The 17,878-nt window shown below is 57.5% G+C and overlaps 1 protein-coding gene across 1 annotated transcript in view; it reads left to right on the top strand.

Moving 5' to 3' along the window:
* The first annotated feature begins 2,761 nt into the window (after positions 1-2,761).
* Positions 2,762-17,878, top strand: part of ANKMY1 (ankyrin repeat and MYND domain containing 1) — a 55,005-nt gene continuing 39,888 nt past the window's right edge. The window contains exons 1-8 of the mRNA XM_043462167.1: positions 2,762-3,740; positions 4,241-4,391; positions 5,714-5,900; positions 8,584-8,727; positions 12,569-13,041; positions 14,690-14,906; positions 15,189-15,371; positions 16,773-17,194. Of these exons, the coding sequence (XP_043318102.1) occupies positions 3,536-3,740; positions 4,241-4,391; positions 5,714-5,900; positions 8,584-8,727; positions 12,569-13,041; positions 14,690-14,906; positions 15,189-15,371; positions 16,773-17,194 (1,982 nt within the window). The 5' untranslated portion in view covers positions 2,762-3,535. The remainder of the gene's footprint in view (positions 3,741-4,240; positions 4,392-5,713; positions 5,901-8,583; positions 8,728-12,568; positions 13,042-14,689; positions 14,907-15,188; positions 15,372-16,772; positions 17,195-17,878) is intronic.

The raw sequence follows: 17,878 nt of genomic DNA, 5'->3' as shown, positions 1-17,878 counted from the left end.
TGTCAGTCTTCTGAAATTGTAAGGTTTGCTAAAAAATACTGTTACCTGTTGTTTATAGAGTCTTTCATGTGAGTTACCTGGGGCTTCCCCAGTGGCTCAGTGGTGAAGAATCTGCCTGCAACGCAGGAGGTGCAGGAGATGCTGGTTCCATCCCTGGACAGGGAAGATCCCCTGGAGGAGGAGATGGCAACCCCCTCCAGTATTCTTGCCTGGGCAATCCCATGGACAGGGAGCCTGGCAGACTACAGTCTGTGGGGTCTCAAAGAGTTGGGACCAACAGAGTACAGCACAGCATGTGAGTTTCCTAGAATCAGTGTAACAAAGAACTGCTTTTGAAGTGATGTTGGAGAAGAATCTTGAGTTCCTTGGACTGCAAGAAGATCAAACAAGTCCATCCTAAAGGAGATCAGTCCTGAATATTCATTGGAAGGACTGATGGTGAAGCTGAAACTCCCAATACTTTGGCCACCTGATGTGAAGAACTGACTCATTGGAAGAGACCCTAATGCCGGGAAAGATTGAAGGCAGGAGGAGAAGGGGACGACTGAGGATGAGATGGTTGCATGGCATCACCAATTCGATGGACATGAGTTTGAGCAAGCTCCAGGAGATGGTGAAGGACAGGGAAGGCTGGCGTGCTGCAGTCCATGGGGTCACAAAGAGTCAGACACAACTGAGCACCTGAACTGAACTGAGCTGAATGTAACAAAGCATCACAACCAACCAGTAGGCTTCAAACAACAGAAATATATTTTTCTGTGTTTTGTCTGCAAATCCCCCTGTCCTTGTAAGGACACCAGTTGTTTGGTCTTTACTCAATTACATCTGTAAAGACACTATTTCCAAATAAGGTTCATTCTCAGGGGTTAGGACTTCAGTTTATCATTTGTGGGGCCGGGGGGCGGGGGGACCACTGCTCAACCCACAACAATTCAGTTCAGTTCAGTCGCTCAGTCGTGTCCGTCTCTTGCGACCCCATGAACCACAGCATGCCAGGCCTCCCTGTCCATCACCAACTCCCGGAGTTCACCCAAACCCATGTCCATTGAGTCGATGATGCCATCCAACCATCTCATCCTCTGTCGTCCCCTTCTCCTCCTGCTCTCAATCTTTTCCAGCATCAGGGTTTTTTCAAATGAGTCAGCTCTTCGGATCAGGTGGCTAAAGTATGGGAGTTGTAGCTTCAAAATCAGTCCTTCCAATGAACACTCAGGACTGATCTCCTTTAGGATGGACTGGTTGGATCTCCTTGCAGTCCAAGGGACTCTCAAGAGTCTTCTCCAACACCACAGTTCAAAAGCATCAATTCTTCGGCGTTCAGCTTTATAGTCCAATTCTAACATCCATACATGACCACTGGAAAAACCATAGCCTTTACTAGACAGACCTTTGTGGACAAGGTAGTGTCTCTGCTTTTTAATATGCTGTCTAAGTTGGTCATAACTTTCCTTCCAAGGAGTAAGCGTCTTTTAATTTCCTGGCTGCAGTCACCATCTGCAGTGATTTTGGAGGTCAGAAAAATAAAGTCAGCCACAGTTTTACCATCCATTTGCCATGAAGTGGTGGGACCAGATGCCATGATCTAGTTTTCTGAATGTTGAGCTTTAAGCCAACTTTTTCACTCTCCTCTTTCACTTTCATCAACAGGCTCTTTAGTTCTTCTTCACTTTCTGCCATAAGGGTGGTGTCACCTGCATATCTGAGGTTATTGATATTTCTCCCGGCAATCTTGATTCCAGCTTGTGCTTCCTCCAGCCCAGCGTTTCTCATGATGTACTCTGCATAGAAGTTAAATAAGCAGGGTGACAATACACAGCCTTGACATACTCCTTTTCCTATTTGGAACCAGTCTGTTGTTCCATGTCCAGTTCTGACTGTTGCTTCCTGACCTGCATACAGGTTTCTCAGAAGCAGGTCAGGTGGTCTGGTATTCCCATCTCTTTGAGAATTTTCCACAGTTTATTGTGATCCACACAGTCAAAAGCTTTGGCATAGTCAATAAAGCAGAAACAGATGTTTTTCTGGAACTCTCTTGATTTTTTGATGATCCAGTGAATGTTGGCAATGATCTCTTGTTTCTCTGCCTCTTCTAAAACCAGCTTGAACATCTGGAAGTTCACAGTTTACATATTGCTGAAGCCTGGCTTGGAGAATTTTGAGCATTACTTTGCTGCTGTGTGAGATGAGTGCAATTGTGTGGTAGTTTGAACATTCTTTGGCATTGCCTTTATTTGGGATTGGAATGAAAACTGACCTTTTCCTGTCCTGTGGCCACCGCTGAGTTTTCCAAATTTGCTGGCATATTGAGTGCAGCACTTTCACAGCATCATCTTCCAGGATTTGAAATAGCTCAACTGGAATTCCATCACCTCCACTAGCTTTGTTTGTAATGATGCTTTCTAAGGCCCACTTGACTTCGCATCCCAGGATGTCTGGCTCTAGGTGAGTGATCACACCATCGTGGTTATCTGGGTCGTGAAGATCTTTTTTGTACAGTTCTTCTGTGTATCCTTGCCACCTCTTCTTAATATCTTCTGCTTCTGTTAGGTCCCTGCCATTTCTGTCCTTTATTGAGCCCATTTTTGCATGAAATGTTCCCTTGGTATCTCTAATTTTCTTGAAGACATCTCTAGTCTTTCCCAGTCTATTGTTTGCCTCTATTTCTTTGCACTGATCACTGAGGAAGGCTTTCTTATCTCTCCTTGCTATTCTTTAGAACTCTGACAGGAAGTTTTAGGTGACTTTTTCTTTCTCTTTTCAGAAACAAATTTTAAAGGTGGCTCTGTTTGTCTCTGCTCAGCTTCACAAGTGATACCTGGAGCAGGGCAAAGAGGGGACGTGAGGGGAAGGATTAAGAGGTAGAGAAGGGCTCTAGGAGCCCAGTTGGTGCTGAGGGGCTGAGGGGAGAAGAGATGAATTGGGAGACAGACTGCAGGGTGGGGGGAGCGATCCCCGAACCCTGGGGTCCGGGTACAGCCGCCTTCGGGCCACTGCAGCTCGCGGGGGCGGCCAGGGCATCAGCTGTTGTCATCCCTTTCCACTGTCCTAAGAAGGGGTGGTCTGCGCCTCCAGAGACCCCTCCTCTGTCCAGGAAGCCGCGGAAAGCCCTCGCGCTGTTCCCGGCTGCTTCTAGTCCAGTTCCTTGAAATGTGCTCGCTTCTGTTCTGAGAGCTCCTACTCATCCCCCGAAACTATACCTAGGCACCTTCTCCCCGTAAAGGCTCCCCCGTGACCCCGGCTGCCCCCGATCTTGTCCCCCCACCAGGCTGTGAGCTCGGTGCCTTCCATAAACACTAACAGAGCCACCAATTGGCTCTGGAGTCAGGGAGGCTTGATCCAGAGGCCGACCCACCGTGCCCCTCTTGACCTCGAGATGGGTATCCTAGTGGAGACGGCCGACCCGGGCTCAGCAAGCCTGGGCTGAGGGTCTCGGCGGGGAGCGGGAGCGGGCGCTGGGGCGGGGTCTCTGTGAGGTCACAGAGTGGAGCCCTGCCCCGCCGGGACGCCAGGGGGTGTGGCCCTGGAGGGGCGTGGCATGGCCAGGAGCCAGGGGGTGTGGCCCTGGGGCGTGACGGGGATTGGCGGAACCCGGGCACGTGGGCGGTGGTCCGGTCTCCAGGGAAACCTGACTCTTCTGCACCCTGAGCGGTGCAGAGACCAGGCTGGCCGGCGCGGCTGCGCTGCGTTGGCCACATCCCCGCGCGGACCCTGTGCGGTCGGTGAGAACTCTCTGAGCTTCGGTGCGGCCCTGTTAGGGGGATGAGCGGGGGCATCCCCGAGGTCCGCGGAGGTGGCGGCGGGGAGCCGGCGCGTGGGCCCCACGCCCCCTGGGCCCGGACCGCCGTTCTCCCTGGGAGGGGCGGAGAGGAGGTTTGGGGCCCTACGTGCGTGAGAGGCTGTTTTATGTGCGGGCTTGCGTGGGGACCGTGTCCTCGCCGCCCCGTCTCCCGAGGCCCTCGGGGGGAGGAGGGGCCCGCTGTCTGTGGCCCAAAACGTGGCCCTAATTTAAGGTCGCGGGAGGGTGGCCCAGGCTGTCTTCCTTGGTTTCAGGGACACCCTCGGGCGTTGGAGGGGGTTTCCCTGGGACGGGGCGGGGCGGGGGTGGCGTTCCAACAGGATCCGGGCGTCCGCCGTGTTAGGGTAGGGGTCCTTGTTTCTCTGAGGCGCGCAGTGCTGTCGGCGGTCTGAGCGCCCGCCAGGAACCCCGAGGGAGAATGTGGTTCCCTGACTTTGCTTCCAGGTTCAAAGAGGAGACACATGGAATATCGTTATTCCTTGGTCCCACATGACGAGGTCCCAGAGGTTGGCAATTCTGAAAACCAAGTGGAGGAGGGCGGCAGCGTGCCTGCGGCTGCCGGCACCCTAGAGAGCTCCATGCTCGGCGCCAAAAGGTGTGGGAGCCCTCCCGCGAGAGTGTGGAATCGGGCTGGCCCCTCTCCTTGGCTTGTAGACGGCTGTCCTCTCTCTGAGTCTTCACTTCGTCTTCTCTCCGTGAATTTCCCTGCGTCCAGACTTCCCCTTTTATTGATATAAGGACCTCAGTCACACTGGGCTAGAGCCCACTCTCATGACCTCTAACTTGATTATTTACATAAAGTGATTATTTGGAGACAGCGTCTGTGACGATTCTGACTCCAAACACAGTCACACAGCCAGGCCCTGGGAGTTAGAATTCTGACATATGAATTTGGGGTGCGGGGTGCATGGGAAGGAACACAATTCAACCCACAGCTACAGGTAAGAAAAAGGGAAACAAACCAGTTCTGAGCCCCCAGACTTTATCATTGTTGCATGAGGGTCTATATCCTTCCATGTGGTTATTTAAACAAATAACCACATGTTCACAGCAGCTGTAGCCCTTTGCTGTCGGGCAGGTGCTTTGTTAAAGTGTCTGTGGCTCACGGCTGGCATCTGAGGGCCAGCTGGTGGAGGGGCTCAGAGCCTGAGGGCTCCCGTGTGTGTGCACGCCAGCCAGCACAGAGACACCCCACTGCAGCACCCAGAGAGCCCTTTAGAGTTCGGAGACAGGTGGGGGTGTGTGTGATGGTCTAGGCTCGGGCCCACTTTAAGTCAGGATGTGTACTCTGAGACAGTAAGAGCAACAAAGAGGCAACCTGCCCTGGTGCATGCTCTGCACCTTGCTGTACGCCCACCCCTGCCAGCATCCTCCCATGTCCATCTTGGTGATTGGCTTGCTGTTTCTCAAGCTGCTCTTGGATCCTTTCAGGCCTGAAGCTCGCTGTCCTTGTCCAGATGGAATGTCAAGCCAAGTAGAGAGGCCCCCAGATGAGCCCCCCACCCCCAGGGCACAGCTGGAGTGGGGCAGCCGTCGGGTTCCAGACAAGGCCCCCACCCAGCCCCCCAGTGCACAGCCATTGGTTCCAGACAAGCTCCCCCCTCCCCAGGGCACAGCTGGGGTGGGGCAGCCATCGGATCGCGGGCAGTGGGGCTGCCCTGGGCGGCAGAGGGCACAGCAGCCCTCAGCCTTGTCAGACAGCCGCACACTTACTGCCCTCTCCGCTTCCTGCATCACCCTGAGCACGCTCCGTGCCCCGGTGCCTCAGTTCCCCTCCCTGGAGAGCAGGGACAGCTGCCTGCTCAGCCTTGGGGGTTGTCGGTCGAAGCACGACGGTGTGCGGTTCTCGGGACTTGGTGGCCCTGAAGACCTTCGTTCGGCATCGGGCTCCCCTCCCCGCCCCCTTCCTCTCCCTAGGCTCCTCCCGGAGGCCCCAGAGGAGGAAGAGGAGGCTGAGGGCCCGCTCAAGGAGCAGGACCTGAAGGGGGCCTACATCCAGCTGGTCCAGGGCATGCAGGAGTGGCAGGACGGCTGCGTCTACCAAGGGGAGTTCGGGCTGGACATGAAGCTGGGATACGGAGAGTTCTCCTGGCCCACGGGCGAGGTAATGGCCAGTCCTCCCTCTCGGCCAGCCCTGGCCCGCCTCTCTCAAGAGGCGTGTGCTGTGAGCTTGTGGATCCGGAAGGAGGCTAGGCAAACATCCCTGTGTGAGCAGCACCCAGGGAGACTCCTGAGATCACGTCCGAGGTTCACCTGGTGTCCCCAGGCTTCAGCTTGGGAAACGGTGACTCCAGAAGATAAATTCTTAATCTAGGCAAATTTGTTTTTTTTAATTGTGAACTACTGCAGTGAATTGTTTATTTATACTGGTGACACTGTCTTGTATTTAAGCTCAAGCAGAAGAAATGGATCTTCTTAAAGACAGTGAACGCGGGCTTCTGTGCGCCCGCGGTAGGCGGAGTTTGGGGACCACGGGGACGCTGAGGGGCCCGTGGCAGGAGCTGTTGGCGCCACCTGGTGTCCCCGGGGGGAGAAGCAGCCGCGTGTGGCGAAGCTGGAGTGTGCCGCGGCCTGCGGGCTTAGTGCGCCTCCCTCCGTGGGCTGGGCTCCCAAGGCTCCCCACGGTGTGCGGGTCCCTCCCTGCCAGCCGCAATTGCACTGCTGGCGGTTCCGCGCTGCTTGCCCTGGTCTTTCCTTACAAGTCATAAAAACCGTCTGGAGGCAATGCAGGGCTGCATCTGGGGGGTTACAAAAGCATCTGGGGGAGCCCAGGGGACCCAGAAGGCAGGACCCGTGGCCCCGAAGCCCTGCTGAGAGACGGGCACTGGCTGGCACAGGCTCCCCGGGGCTGCGAGGGGTCCCGGCTCTGTCCCGCTTCTCCACGCAGGGGCCCTGTTTGCTTGGTTTTGGTGCCCCAGCCTGGGTACCTCACCCAGTCCCTGACCTCCTGCGCTTAGCTTCCCCGGCTCAGGGACGAGACGGGAGGAGGTGCGCAGGGGTCTTGGGCTGGAGCCTGGGGAGTGGTGGGGGCAGGGCGGGGCGGCAGGAGCAGCTGCAGGCGCAGGTGGAGCTTCAGGGCTCCCAGCCCAGTCCCACCTGGACTGCACGCCCAGAGCAGAGGACAGAGGCCGGGACCTGAGCTTCTGCCACGGCGTGCGAGGGTCCGTGCCGTCGATGACGCAGCACTGCTTTTGTTCAGCCTCTGCTGCTTTAGTCCTCGGTTGGCTTCTCTTTGCCCCAACACTGTGGGGTCCAGTGGTCAGACAGCCCCAGCTCCCGGTTGTGGAGGTTGGGGGCCCGCCGACCGGGCCTGCTGCCCCAGATGTCCCCGCGCAGGGAGACGGTGGCAAGTGGAGCATCCGCTTCGGTACTGCCTGGGGGGACCTCTGGGTCCACCGAGGAGACGCTCCTGCCGCCATGGTGGCTCTGGAACCAGAGGGAGTAGGAAGGCGAGAGGGTGTGGGGGCCGAGGGCAACGTCTTTGAAGAGCGGGCCCCAGCACACCCATCGGGCTGGTTAGATGAGGCTCCTGGTCTGTGTGGAGCACGGATCGGGAGGGCCCTCCTGGGGTGGACAGAAACCCCGTCTTCTACGGGCAAGCTGAAGAGCAAGGCTTAGGTTCTCCCTACAGGCCTACACAGATGGTCTGCCACTCAGGACTTCTTTCAGTTGGGTAAACTGTACGCCCCCCAGATCATTCCAGTGAAATGATGTGGGCAGACAATGGGCTGTCTCCTGCCTGGTGCCTCTCTGCTCTCCGTGTCCCTGCTCCGGCCACTCTAGGAGTGAAACGATGAGCCGGAAAACACCTCTCTTGGCTGTGGTGCCTGGAAAGACCGTCACCGGGGTCCTGGGGCCCCAGGCTTGGCTGGATCCAGGGGCTCCCATGACTCCATCAGGTCGCTTCTTCCCACCACCCTGGGGGCGGCCAAGGTTGACCTGACATCCAGCAGAGGGGATGGTGTTGGGGTCCCAGCCTCCTGCAAGAGAGAAGAGGCCCGTGGACACTGGTGTGACTCGGGGATGGGTCCTGTGGCCAATTGCGAATCAGGGCTGGGCCGGGGGTGGGAGTCCTCTGCTTGGCCACTTGTGCCAGGGAGGCTGGGGTCAGGGCACCACCTACCCGTGGGGACTTGTCTCCTTCGCCAGAGGACGACAGGGGGCACTGGGCAGGCGGCAGTCACTGGCCTGCTGGTGCGGGGGGTGGCGAGGGGTCTGTGAGTACGACCACCAGCCACTTGAGCACCTGGTCCGCCTGCTTCTGGTGTGGAAGGCAGCAGTCTGACACGTGAGAGTCAGGTCTAGTGGCTGAGAAGTGCCTAGGATGGACATTGCGTTCTTTCTCCCTCCTGGGGTCCCATTGGAGGGGTGTCTCCATCAGACCCCACCCCCCAGGGGCTCGGGACCAGAGCACAGAGCAGCCCATGTGCGTGGCCTCAGAAGCCAGGGGTCTTAAGTCAGGGCCAGGTTGGTGACCCCAGGGCTGGTGGCCCCCCACTCCCTGGGCCAGCCGGGGCCAGGGCTCACGCGTGGAGACAGGTCATGCCCCAGCCCGGGCAGTGCAGACGCCGAGCCAAGACGGGGCAGCATGGCCACCGGGGGGCCAAGTGTGCCTGGCGCCCACTCCGCGTGAGTCGGTGACCGCCCCTCGTGAGCCCAGGGCAGCCCCACAGTCCTGGTCCACGTGGCCCAGGCCCAGAGGCTCAGCCGGGAGGGCGTTCTGGAAGGTTCTGGGGCGGTAAGGGGCGGCTCCTCGGACAGACCGGCCACCCGCTCTCTGTTCACAGTCCTACCACGGGCAGTTCTACCGGGACCACCGGCATGGCCTGGGCACCTACATGTGGCCGGACGGTACCAGCTTCACGGGCACATTCTACCTCAGCGCCCGGGAGGGCTATGGCGCCATGTGCCTGAAGGAGAGGCTCTTCCAGGTGAGGGGCCGGCCTGGGCACTCCTGGGTCCTGGGTGTGCTGACGAGAAGCGCCTTTCCTAGTCTAAGCGATTGTGATCGTGCCAGTAATACGGCGCATGAGAAGAAAATGAACACACAGTGAGGACACGAGAGCTGGGCATTGTTCTGTCCCCCAGGACAGGCCCAGGGTTACCAGCAAGTTGCTGTGTGTCCTGTAGATGAAGCAGTAAGCTCAGCAAAAACATTTACCTTTCTACACGTAGACTGGCTCCTGGCGCACGTGCTGTTCTGAAAGTTCCCTTTTTCCGGGAGAACATTCCTGGCTTTGCAAGTACAGATTCCTCCCCCACCCCCGCCTTACTCATTACAGTAACACTCGCCCGCTTTAGTGGGTAGTGCTGAAAGTTTTGGGGCTTCCCTCATAGCTTAGCTGGTGAAAAATCTGCCTGCAATGCGGGAGACCTGGGTTCCATCCCTGGGTTGGGAAGATCCCCTGGAGAAGGGATAGGCTACCCACTCCAGTGTTCTGGCTGGAGAATTCCATGGACTGTATAGTCCATGGGGTCGCAAAGAGCCGGACACAACTGAGCAAATTTCACTTCTGACAGTTTTGACAAACACGGTGCTGTGTGGTGACTCCCACGGTCAAGGGTCAGAATAGTCCCGTCAGTCCCGGAGCACGCCCCCAGTCCCTCTGGAGCGGGTCTCCTCCTGCCCCCAGTGCCCGGCTGTTGCGTCTTTGCCGATAATTTTGCCAGTTCATGAGCTCATCGTCTGCGTTTTCCTCTGTGCTTATGGTTTTGACTCTTACGTGCCCGTCTGTGTGTGCGTTACTGTTGGTGTGTCACGCGAAGTGAGGCTCCCTCCTGCGCCACGCGGGACGTCCAGGTGTTCCAGCTCCATCTGCTGGAGGGACTCCCCTCCCGCCCAGCCTTTGCCTCTTCGTCAGAAGTCGTGTCTGGAGACAGCTGCCTGGCTGTCTTTTGTTACGTGATGTCAGGACTGACGGGTGGGCGCAAGCGTCAAGAGGCCTGGTTCTGCCTGCAAGGAGCTCCAGCCTCACTCAGACGCTTCCTGCCCTGCTTTCGGTGGGGCCTGGCTGCTTTAGCGGATGCGGAATTTAGAAGCCACGGTCTGGCTGCTCATCACCACCGCACGGGTTAGTTTTTATTTTTAGGTCTTTTCAATAGCAGATCTAGAGAACACCTTTCAAAACTTTTTTTTTCATGGATTATTTATATGACATCTTTTTTCTTTTTTTAAAAAAACATTTTAAAACCGAATGATTTTTAAAATCCTATTGTTGTTCAGTCACTAAGTTGTGTCCAACTCTTTGTGACCCCATGGACTGCAGCACGCCAGGCTTCCCTGTCCTTCACCATCTCCGGGAGCTTGCTCAAATTCATGTCCATTGATTCGGTGATGCCACCCGACCATCTCATCATCTGCTGCCCCCTTCTCCTCCTGCCTTCAGTCTTTCTCAGCATCAGGGTCTTTCCCAATGAGTCAACTCTTTGTATCATGTGGCCAAAGTATTGGAGCTTCAGCTCAGCATCAGTCCTTCCAGTCAACATTCAGGGTTGATTTCCTGTGGGATTGACTGGTTTGATCTCCTTGCAGTCCAAGGGACTCTCCGGCGTCTTCTCCAACACCACAGTGCTTTACTATGGCTCTTTACAATTTCCTTCCACCGTTTCACAGTCTTGATTTTGTGATTTCATGTAATCCCACAACAACCCTTTTTTGGGCCCTCCCCCTCTATTCCCCCTCTCCCCACTGGTGACCACTAGATTGTTCTCTGTACCCATGTCTCTGCTTCCTTTTTTGTTTGAGAGTACACTTTTTTAAGTGAGAAAATACATCATCAGTTCATACTGATATCTCCAGCTCCAATGTAGGGGTGCGGGCTTGGCACTCAACAGCTGTGGTGCTGTGTTTGCCTATCTCTTAGTCTTAACAATCTTGGTTTCTAACAAGATTTCCTACTTGCTTTATCTCTGAACTTGTGTATAACAGTTTCAGAAAAGGGCAGAGCCTCATCAGCACCACTCTGATGATTAAAAACAGTCTCAGGTTCCTTTGCTGTCGTCCTGTCCCCGGGGTGGCCCCACCGGAGAGGCTGGGTCCAGTCACAGGAAATAATTCCTCTAGGTGTGGGCACCTCCACCCCACCCCCCTCCTCCACGTAGGTACAGAGCTGCAGTCACTTGCTTTATTTTGCTTTCATATTTTTGGCATTCTGTTTTTAAAAGCTTGTTTTGATTTCATTTTGTGATTATGCAAAAACCTGATGCTTTTCCCAAGTCAAATCCATCAAACACGGTCCCCCCACAGGAGTCCCTTCTCTTCCTTCTCGAGCCTCCCTGGTCCTTGGTGATCATCTTTGTAGTTCTAGCTTTGCATTTACAAACGACGGGCAGACAGGCACACACGTTCCTCCCCCGAGGGCACCCTGTCCTCCCTGTCCTCCATCTGTGGTTACACCTGGTCCCAGCAGCCCTGCCCCCTCCCAGCAGCTCCGGAAGGCCTGCGTCACCAAGCAGCCTTCCTCACTGCGGATTCCATGTTTTCAGCTATGATCTGTGGCATGCATTCCTAGAAGCGGGATTGTTTGGTCAAAATTGAATGCATATTAAGAACAGAATTTTCAAAGCCAGTGCCGGTGGACAGCCCCTCTTTATTGAACCATCAAGGTTCCTGGATCATCATCTGCTGTTCACGTAAGGCTGTGAACATATTACAGCTTTGACGAGCTGGGATTACTTCCTGTGACAGATTCTTAGAAGCGGACTCCTGGGGCAGCTGCTTTTCTGTCCCAGGACGCCTGCCTCTCTTCCCAGGCTCATAGCTCCTGGGGGACCGTCCCCCAACCCCGCCACTTTCAGAGTCTGATGGTGCGTCCCGCCCTGTCACTGGCCCATCCGCAGCTTCTCCTGGAAACACCTGTGGCCCCAGCCCAAGCCTGTGTGCCGTGCAGTGGTCCTCACACGTTTCCTCCCTCATTTCATCTGCTGCCCCCTGGTCTGGCCGGCCAGCTTCTCGTGGGCAGGGCTGTCCATCCACAGTGCTCAGCCCCAGGCTTGCAGCCAGAGGTGCTCCATGGGCACGTTGGACAATGGGGAGCTCCCGAGAATGGGGCTCTCAGATGGGGGGGGTGGGGAGTGACGTGTGTGTCCCCAGGGTTTCAGGCCTCTGTGCTTTTGCTGGGCGGTACTTCTGCCTGCCCAGCGACCTCCAGGCATCATCCTTCGACACCATCTCAGGGAAGATGCAGCGCGTCCTTCCCAGGAAGCCGGGTCTCTGTGGTCCCCGCGCCAGAACCCTTGTCCCAGGTCCCTCGCTGTTGGGAGGCACTGATACCCGGTGTCTCACTGAGACCCTCCCGGCTCCCCCTGCTCTTCACACCCATCACCGGGCACCAACGCCCAGCGTCAGAGGATCGTCAGAGCAGCCCGGCGGTGGCTGCGCTCTGCTGGCCTAGAGGCAAGCCAGGCTGACCACTCCTCCTCCTCGGCTCACGCCTGCTGGGGTGTGTCTGACTCGGCGCCCGGCACCTCTGCCTGCGTGCTCCTTCCCAGCCTGGTGGCTGCCTGGGCCGGGCTCACCATGTTAGAAGAGCAGGGGGCACACAGCATCCCCGGCTTCCCTGCGCAAGGCCCCCGGGCCCGCAGCCCCTCTGCCCACAACGCGTCTGTCCCAGTGCCCGTGCTTTGGGCCTGGAGCATCCAAAGCCTCAGTAAACTGTCGATTGAATGAACATATTTCTTAGGACAATGTTTTCTTCCTCTGATTTAAGAAACTGGCCGCAGAGCACAGGCCCTGCCCAGCCACCCGTTCCGCCCCGTTGTGCCGTCCTGCAGGGGCTGTACAAGGCAGATGAGCGATTTGGACCAGGCGTTGAGACCTACCGGGACGGCAGCCAGGATGTGGGGCTGTGGTTCCGTGACCACCTCATCAAGCTGTGCGTGGAGATCCCCGGCAGCCTCTCTGTCCACAGCTACCCCGAGTTCTCAGGCTTCCTGACGCACACGCCCGCCAAGGTCACCCTCGCGGATGAGGAGAAGATGGACTGGGGCCTAGAGGAGGGGCGGGACCCGTTCTTCTACGACTATAAGCGGTTTCTCTTGAATGACGACCTCACTCTGCCTCTGGAAATCTATATCTACTCGACCGACAATAGCCACCTGCCCATGACCTCCTCCTTCCGCAAAGACTTGGATGCCCGCATCTTTCTGAACGACATCCCTCCGTTTGTTGATGATGGAGAGCCCTGGTTTATCAGAAACGAGACCCCTCTGATGGTCAGAATCCAGAAGCAGGCTTACAAGTTCAGGTAAACTGGCCTGTCCTCTCTCTTCACCCCTAGAGCTCGATGGCCCTCCTGCCCTCCGATGGGGGCACACTCAGGCCGGGGGTCCTGAAGGCCTCTGGCGGCTGGCCCCGCAACTTGGCTGTCCTGGCTGGCTGTCAGGCTTGCCTTGTTTGACTGACCGATGCAGCCCAGTGGCGAAGGGCGGGGGGAGCTTGTGCCTGGAGCTGGAACACACTGTCCAAGTGCTGAGGGCTGTGGGGGAGCAGGGCAGGAAGAGGCTGGGTGGCTGGCTTGGCCTCTGGCTTCTCCACAGATGGCAGGGGAAAGATGGAGCGCTCTGCTGGTCTACAAAGATCACCGCCGCCTGCCCCAATGGCCCTGGGGAAGTCAGCAGCCACTTGAGGAAGACTTATTTTTTAAGTTAAAGTTTTCAAGAATATTTAAACCCCTTTCCTACACTTTGTCCTCAAATATCTATAAACTATTTTGGAATGCATGTTTTGTGAACACAAATGCTACTCATGCATACATCATCTACCCATCCACCCATCCATTCACCTATTCATCCACCCATCCATCCATCTACCCACTTATCATAACCATTCACCTATCCATCCATCCATTCATCCATCCATCCACCCACTTATCATATCTATCCACCTATCCATCCATCCATTCATCCATCCATCCATCCATCCACCACCCACTTATCATATCCATCCACCTATCCATCCATCCATCCATCTATCCACCCACTTATCACATCCACCCACCTATCCATCCACCCATCCATCTATCCACCCACTTATCATATCCACCCACCTATCCATCCACCCATCCATCCATTCATCCACCCACTTATCATATCCATCCACCTATCCATCCTTCCGTCCATTCAGCCATCCATCCACCCACTTAATCATATCCATCCATCCATTCATCCATCCATCCATCCACCCACTTATCATATCCATCCATCTACCCATCCATCCTTCCACCCACTTATCATATCCATCCACCTATCCATCCATCTACCCATCCATCCATCCATCCATCTATCCATCCACCCACTTATCATATCCACCCATCTACCCATCCATCCATCCACCCACTTATCATATCCATCCACCTATCCATCCATCTACCCATCCATCCACCCACCCATCCATCCACTTATCCATCCATTAGTCCATCCATCCACCCACTCATCTATCTATCCACCTATCATATCCATCCACCCATTTACTCATGCACCTACCCACCCACCCACACATCCATCCATCCACCTATCTACCCATCCATCCATCTATATTCACTCATCCATTCACCTATCCATCTACCCATCTATCACCCATGTATCTACCCACCATGCAAAGATCAGCTGAGCCTATAAATTTTTTTTTTTTAAGTGATACAGCTCTTCTCGCTGAGGAAAGATGCTTGCTTAGCCATAGCATCTTCACCTGTGGGCAGCATGTCCCCCAGTGGCGGGTGAGCTGTGCAGGCCTAGGGCTTAGGGTGCCCTAGGAGCAGACTGTGATGGCGGAGAAGGGGGGTGGTCCGGGGCAGAGGCACAAAAGAGGAAGTGTGGACGGGAGGGAGGGCCCTTTGGTGGCAGGGCTTGGTATCCAGAGTCAGGCTTCCCCCACCGAGGCTCCCTGACCACCAGGAACAAGAGGGCTCACAGCAGCTGGAACATGGATGCCATCCTGGAGGGGCGGCGGAGTGGCTTTGCACGCCATGGGCCCAAGGAGCGGCTCTCCAAGGAGATGATCCTGAAGGCCCAGGAAGGGAATTACGACTGGATTTACGGGATCCTGAGGGACAACCTTGCCAGCCCCGACGTGGCCGATGCCAAGGGCTACACGGTGCTCGCCGCCGCTGCTGTGAGCGCCCCAACCCCGCAGGGTGCTTGTGTGGGCGGCAGGGTCACTCACAGGACCGCTGACCCAGAGGGCCCTGGGCGATGGCCCCTCGTAGGCGGGGCCTGCCCTCCCCCTCCCCCCGTGATGCCCCACTGTGGGATGGGCGTGCAGGGTTGGACAGGGAGGGGGGCGGGGTGCCTCCTCCTGGGGCAGCCGCGAGTGGGGGCCACCTCTGAGCTGGCTGGGGCATGGGGCCTCACAGGGGTCCTGGCCCCTGCTGAGAGTGCCCGCTGTCCTCGCCAGGCTGGCCCCTCCCTGCAGGTTCACTGTCACATTGACATTGTCAACCTCCTGCTTGACAACGGGGCCAACGTGAACAAGTGCACGGACGAGGGCCTCACCCCGCTGAACATGTGCTTCCTCCTCCACTACCCAACCGCGTCCTTCAAGCCCAACATCGCCGAGAGGACGGTGCCCGAGCCCCAGGTCAGCCCAGGGGAACCTGCGCCCTGGCTCAGGGTCTGCACCAGCCCATCCCCGCCCCCATCCCTGGGTACCAGTCCCCTGTCCAGCTGTCCACGCATCCAGCTGTCCCCCTCCCCCATCCCCCCATCCTCAGGCCCCAGCCCCTCCCTGATCCCCTGCTGTCCATCCCCCCATCCTCAGGCCCCAGCCCCTCCCTGATCCCCTGCTGTCCATCCCCCCATCCTCAGGCCCCAGCCCCTCCCTGATCCCCTGCTGTCCATCCACCCCATCCTCAGGCCCCCAGCCCCTGTCCTCAGACCCCCACTCCCCATCTAGCGGTCCCCCCTCCCCATCCCCTGCCATCATGCCCCCCTCCTCAGCCCCCCCTCCCATCCCCATCCCCCATCCATCCATCCAACTCTCCCTTGTCCAACTGTCCACTGGTCCAGTACCACTCATTGCTCACTTGTCTACCTGTCCCCCAGTCCGCCGGTTTCCCACTCCTGTCCCCCAGCTCCCTGGCCTTCTTGTGCAGACCAGGCTCAAGTGGGATGAATTGAGGTGGGCAGGCAGCAAAATGGGAGGAAATTGTCATGGTCACTGGGTGCCCTGAGCTTGTTGCTACGGCACAGAGGATGTGTCCCTTAGGAGGCCATGCGCAGCCGCTGGGGCCTCAGGACAGAGGGCGCTGTGGACCACGCACAGGGCCCACCGAGGCCTCTGGTGACCGGCACTACTGGAGGCCCCTGAGCCTTGCGGGATGCCTGCTTCGGTGGTTCTGGGTGGGTACTCAGGGTGGAACTGCTGGGCCCTTCACAGAAGCAGTTAGTGACAGAAGGCTGGGTCCCTTGTAAAGTAATTAGCCTCCAACTAATGAAAATAAATGGAAAAAAACAAAAACACCAAAAACAGAGGGCTGGGCCTAGCCCCCGCCTTTCTGCCTGGGGATGGTCCGCGGTGGGACCTGAGACCCTGCTTATCTGGCGCTGCTGCCCTCTGTCCCTGGGCCACTGCTGAGAACTGAGGCTGTGACGGCAGGTGGAGGGCGCGCCAAGCCGCAGAGCGCAACGCCGGCACCCGCTGGATTCGGACGTTTCCGGGGCTCACGTTAGAAAAAGTCAGGACAGGTGGAATTCATTGTAATAATGCCATTTGTTTAACCCGTGTATCCAGAATTCCCCGTTCTGGTGTGTAATCAGTACAGCGGCCCGTGGGGAGACATTCGGCATTGATTCTCCGGTCGCCTCGCCTACGATGCGGGGGTCTGCACTGGAAGCCTGCATGGCACCCGCGCGCGGAGGGTCCCGGGGCCTGGGGGGCCCAGGTGCCTGGGAGGCCCGGGCCGGCCCTGCAGACAGAGGCGGCTTACTGGTCAGCACTCGCCGCTTTGTCCTAAAGACGCTTTCTCGGTCCTTTCCAAAGGAAGCTTCGAAGCCCGTAACCACGACCCAGCGTTCCTTGTCGATCTCGGAATCACCCGTGGAGCCGGTGGTTCTGGAGGAGCCGGTCATGGCACCGGGCGGCCCGGAGCGGAAGCAGTCCTCCGCCAGGCCGAACATCGCGGACAGCCGCCGCGGGGCTCAGGAGCGGGGCTCCACGTCAGGGAGGAGCAGCGCCAGCGACTCCGAGCGCTCTCGGGCTATGGCCTCGGGGACGCCGGGCCGGAGTTCGGCCTGCAGCAACGACTCGGACTTCGAGTCTGGCCGGGCCATGCACCATTTCCGCATCGACCTGCCGCCGCAGCTGCTGGAGTGCGGCGCGCGGGGGCACAGCCTGCTGCAGACCCCGGGCGCTGGGCCCGCCGATCGGGGCACCATGAGGAGGATGGCACTGAGCATGGTCCAGTAGGTGGCGGGCCCAGGGCGCGCCTCAGAGAGAGCCGCGAGCCCCGCTCCCGCCCGAGGGCGGTTCTGCACGCCGGGGGTGGCTCCCAGCGGCTGGCCTCTGTGCTCTCCCTGGGGCGGAGCGTGGGAGGGGGCGCTGGCACCGGAAACGCACAGGCGAGCACTCACCCTTAGTCACCCAGGGACACACGCGTCCTCTTGTGCACACCCACCCGCACACGGTCACTCACCGTGGATGCGTGCGCGCACAGGCGCGCGCACACATACGCGCACGCGCACCACGCCCAGGGAGGCTCTCACGGAAGCAGGGCTGCCCCTCCACCCAGTCCCGAGCACATAGAATTATCTTCAGGGCCAGTGGCCCCTCGCGGTGAGGGCTCTGAGGTGGCCAAGTTTTTCATAAAAACTGGTTATCTGTGCGAATATGCAATGGTTAGTGTTACTTTTTGAGTGTATTACTAAATATTTGAACACATTCTCAGTCTTAATTTTTAAGACAGTAGACAGGGATGGCTAGAACCTGGGTAAAGAAAGCTCTTTGGGAGCCTGGAAGGATGGTTCAAGTGCGGAGGGTCGGAGGGCAGGCCGTCTGAGTGCTGCCGCCCTGACTGACCCAGCCTCCGCTCTCCCTCTGCTCTGCCGGGGGTCAGCGGGCCGGTTGGGCCCCCACCTGCCGCACTCGGC

The sequence above is a fragment of the Cervus canadensis genome, chromosome 2 (genome assembly GCF_019320065.1).
Source record: "Cervus canadensis isolate Bull #8, Minnesota chromosome 2, ASM1932006v1, whole genome shotgun sequence".
Taxonomy (NCBI): Eukaryota; Metazoa; Chordata; class Mammalia; order Artiodactyla; family Cervidae; genus Cervus; species Cervus canadensis.
The sequence above is the reverse complement of the archived record's forward strand: the minus strand, read 5'-3'. Positions and strand labels throughout refer to the sequence as shown.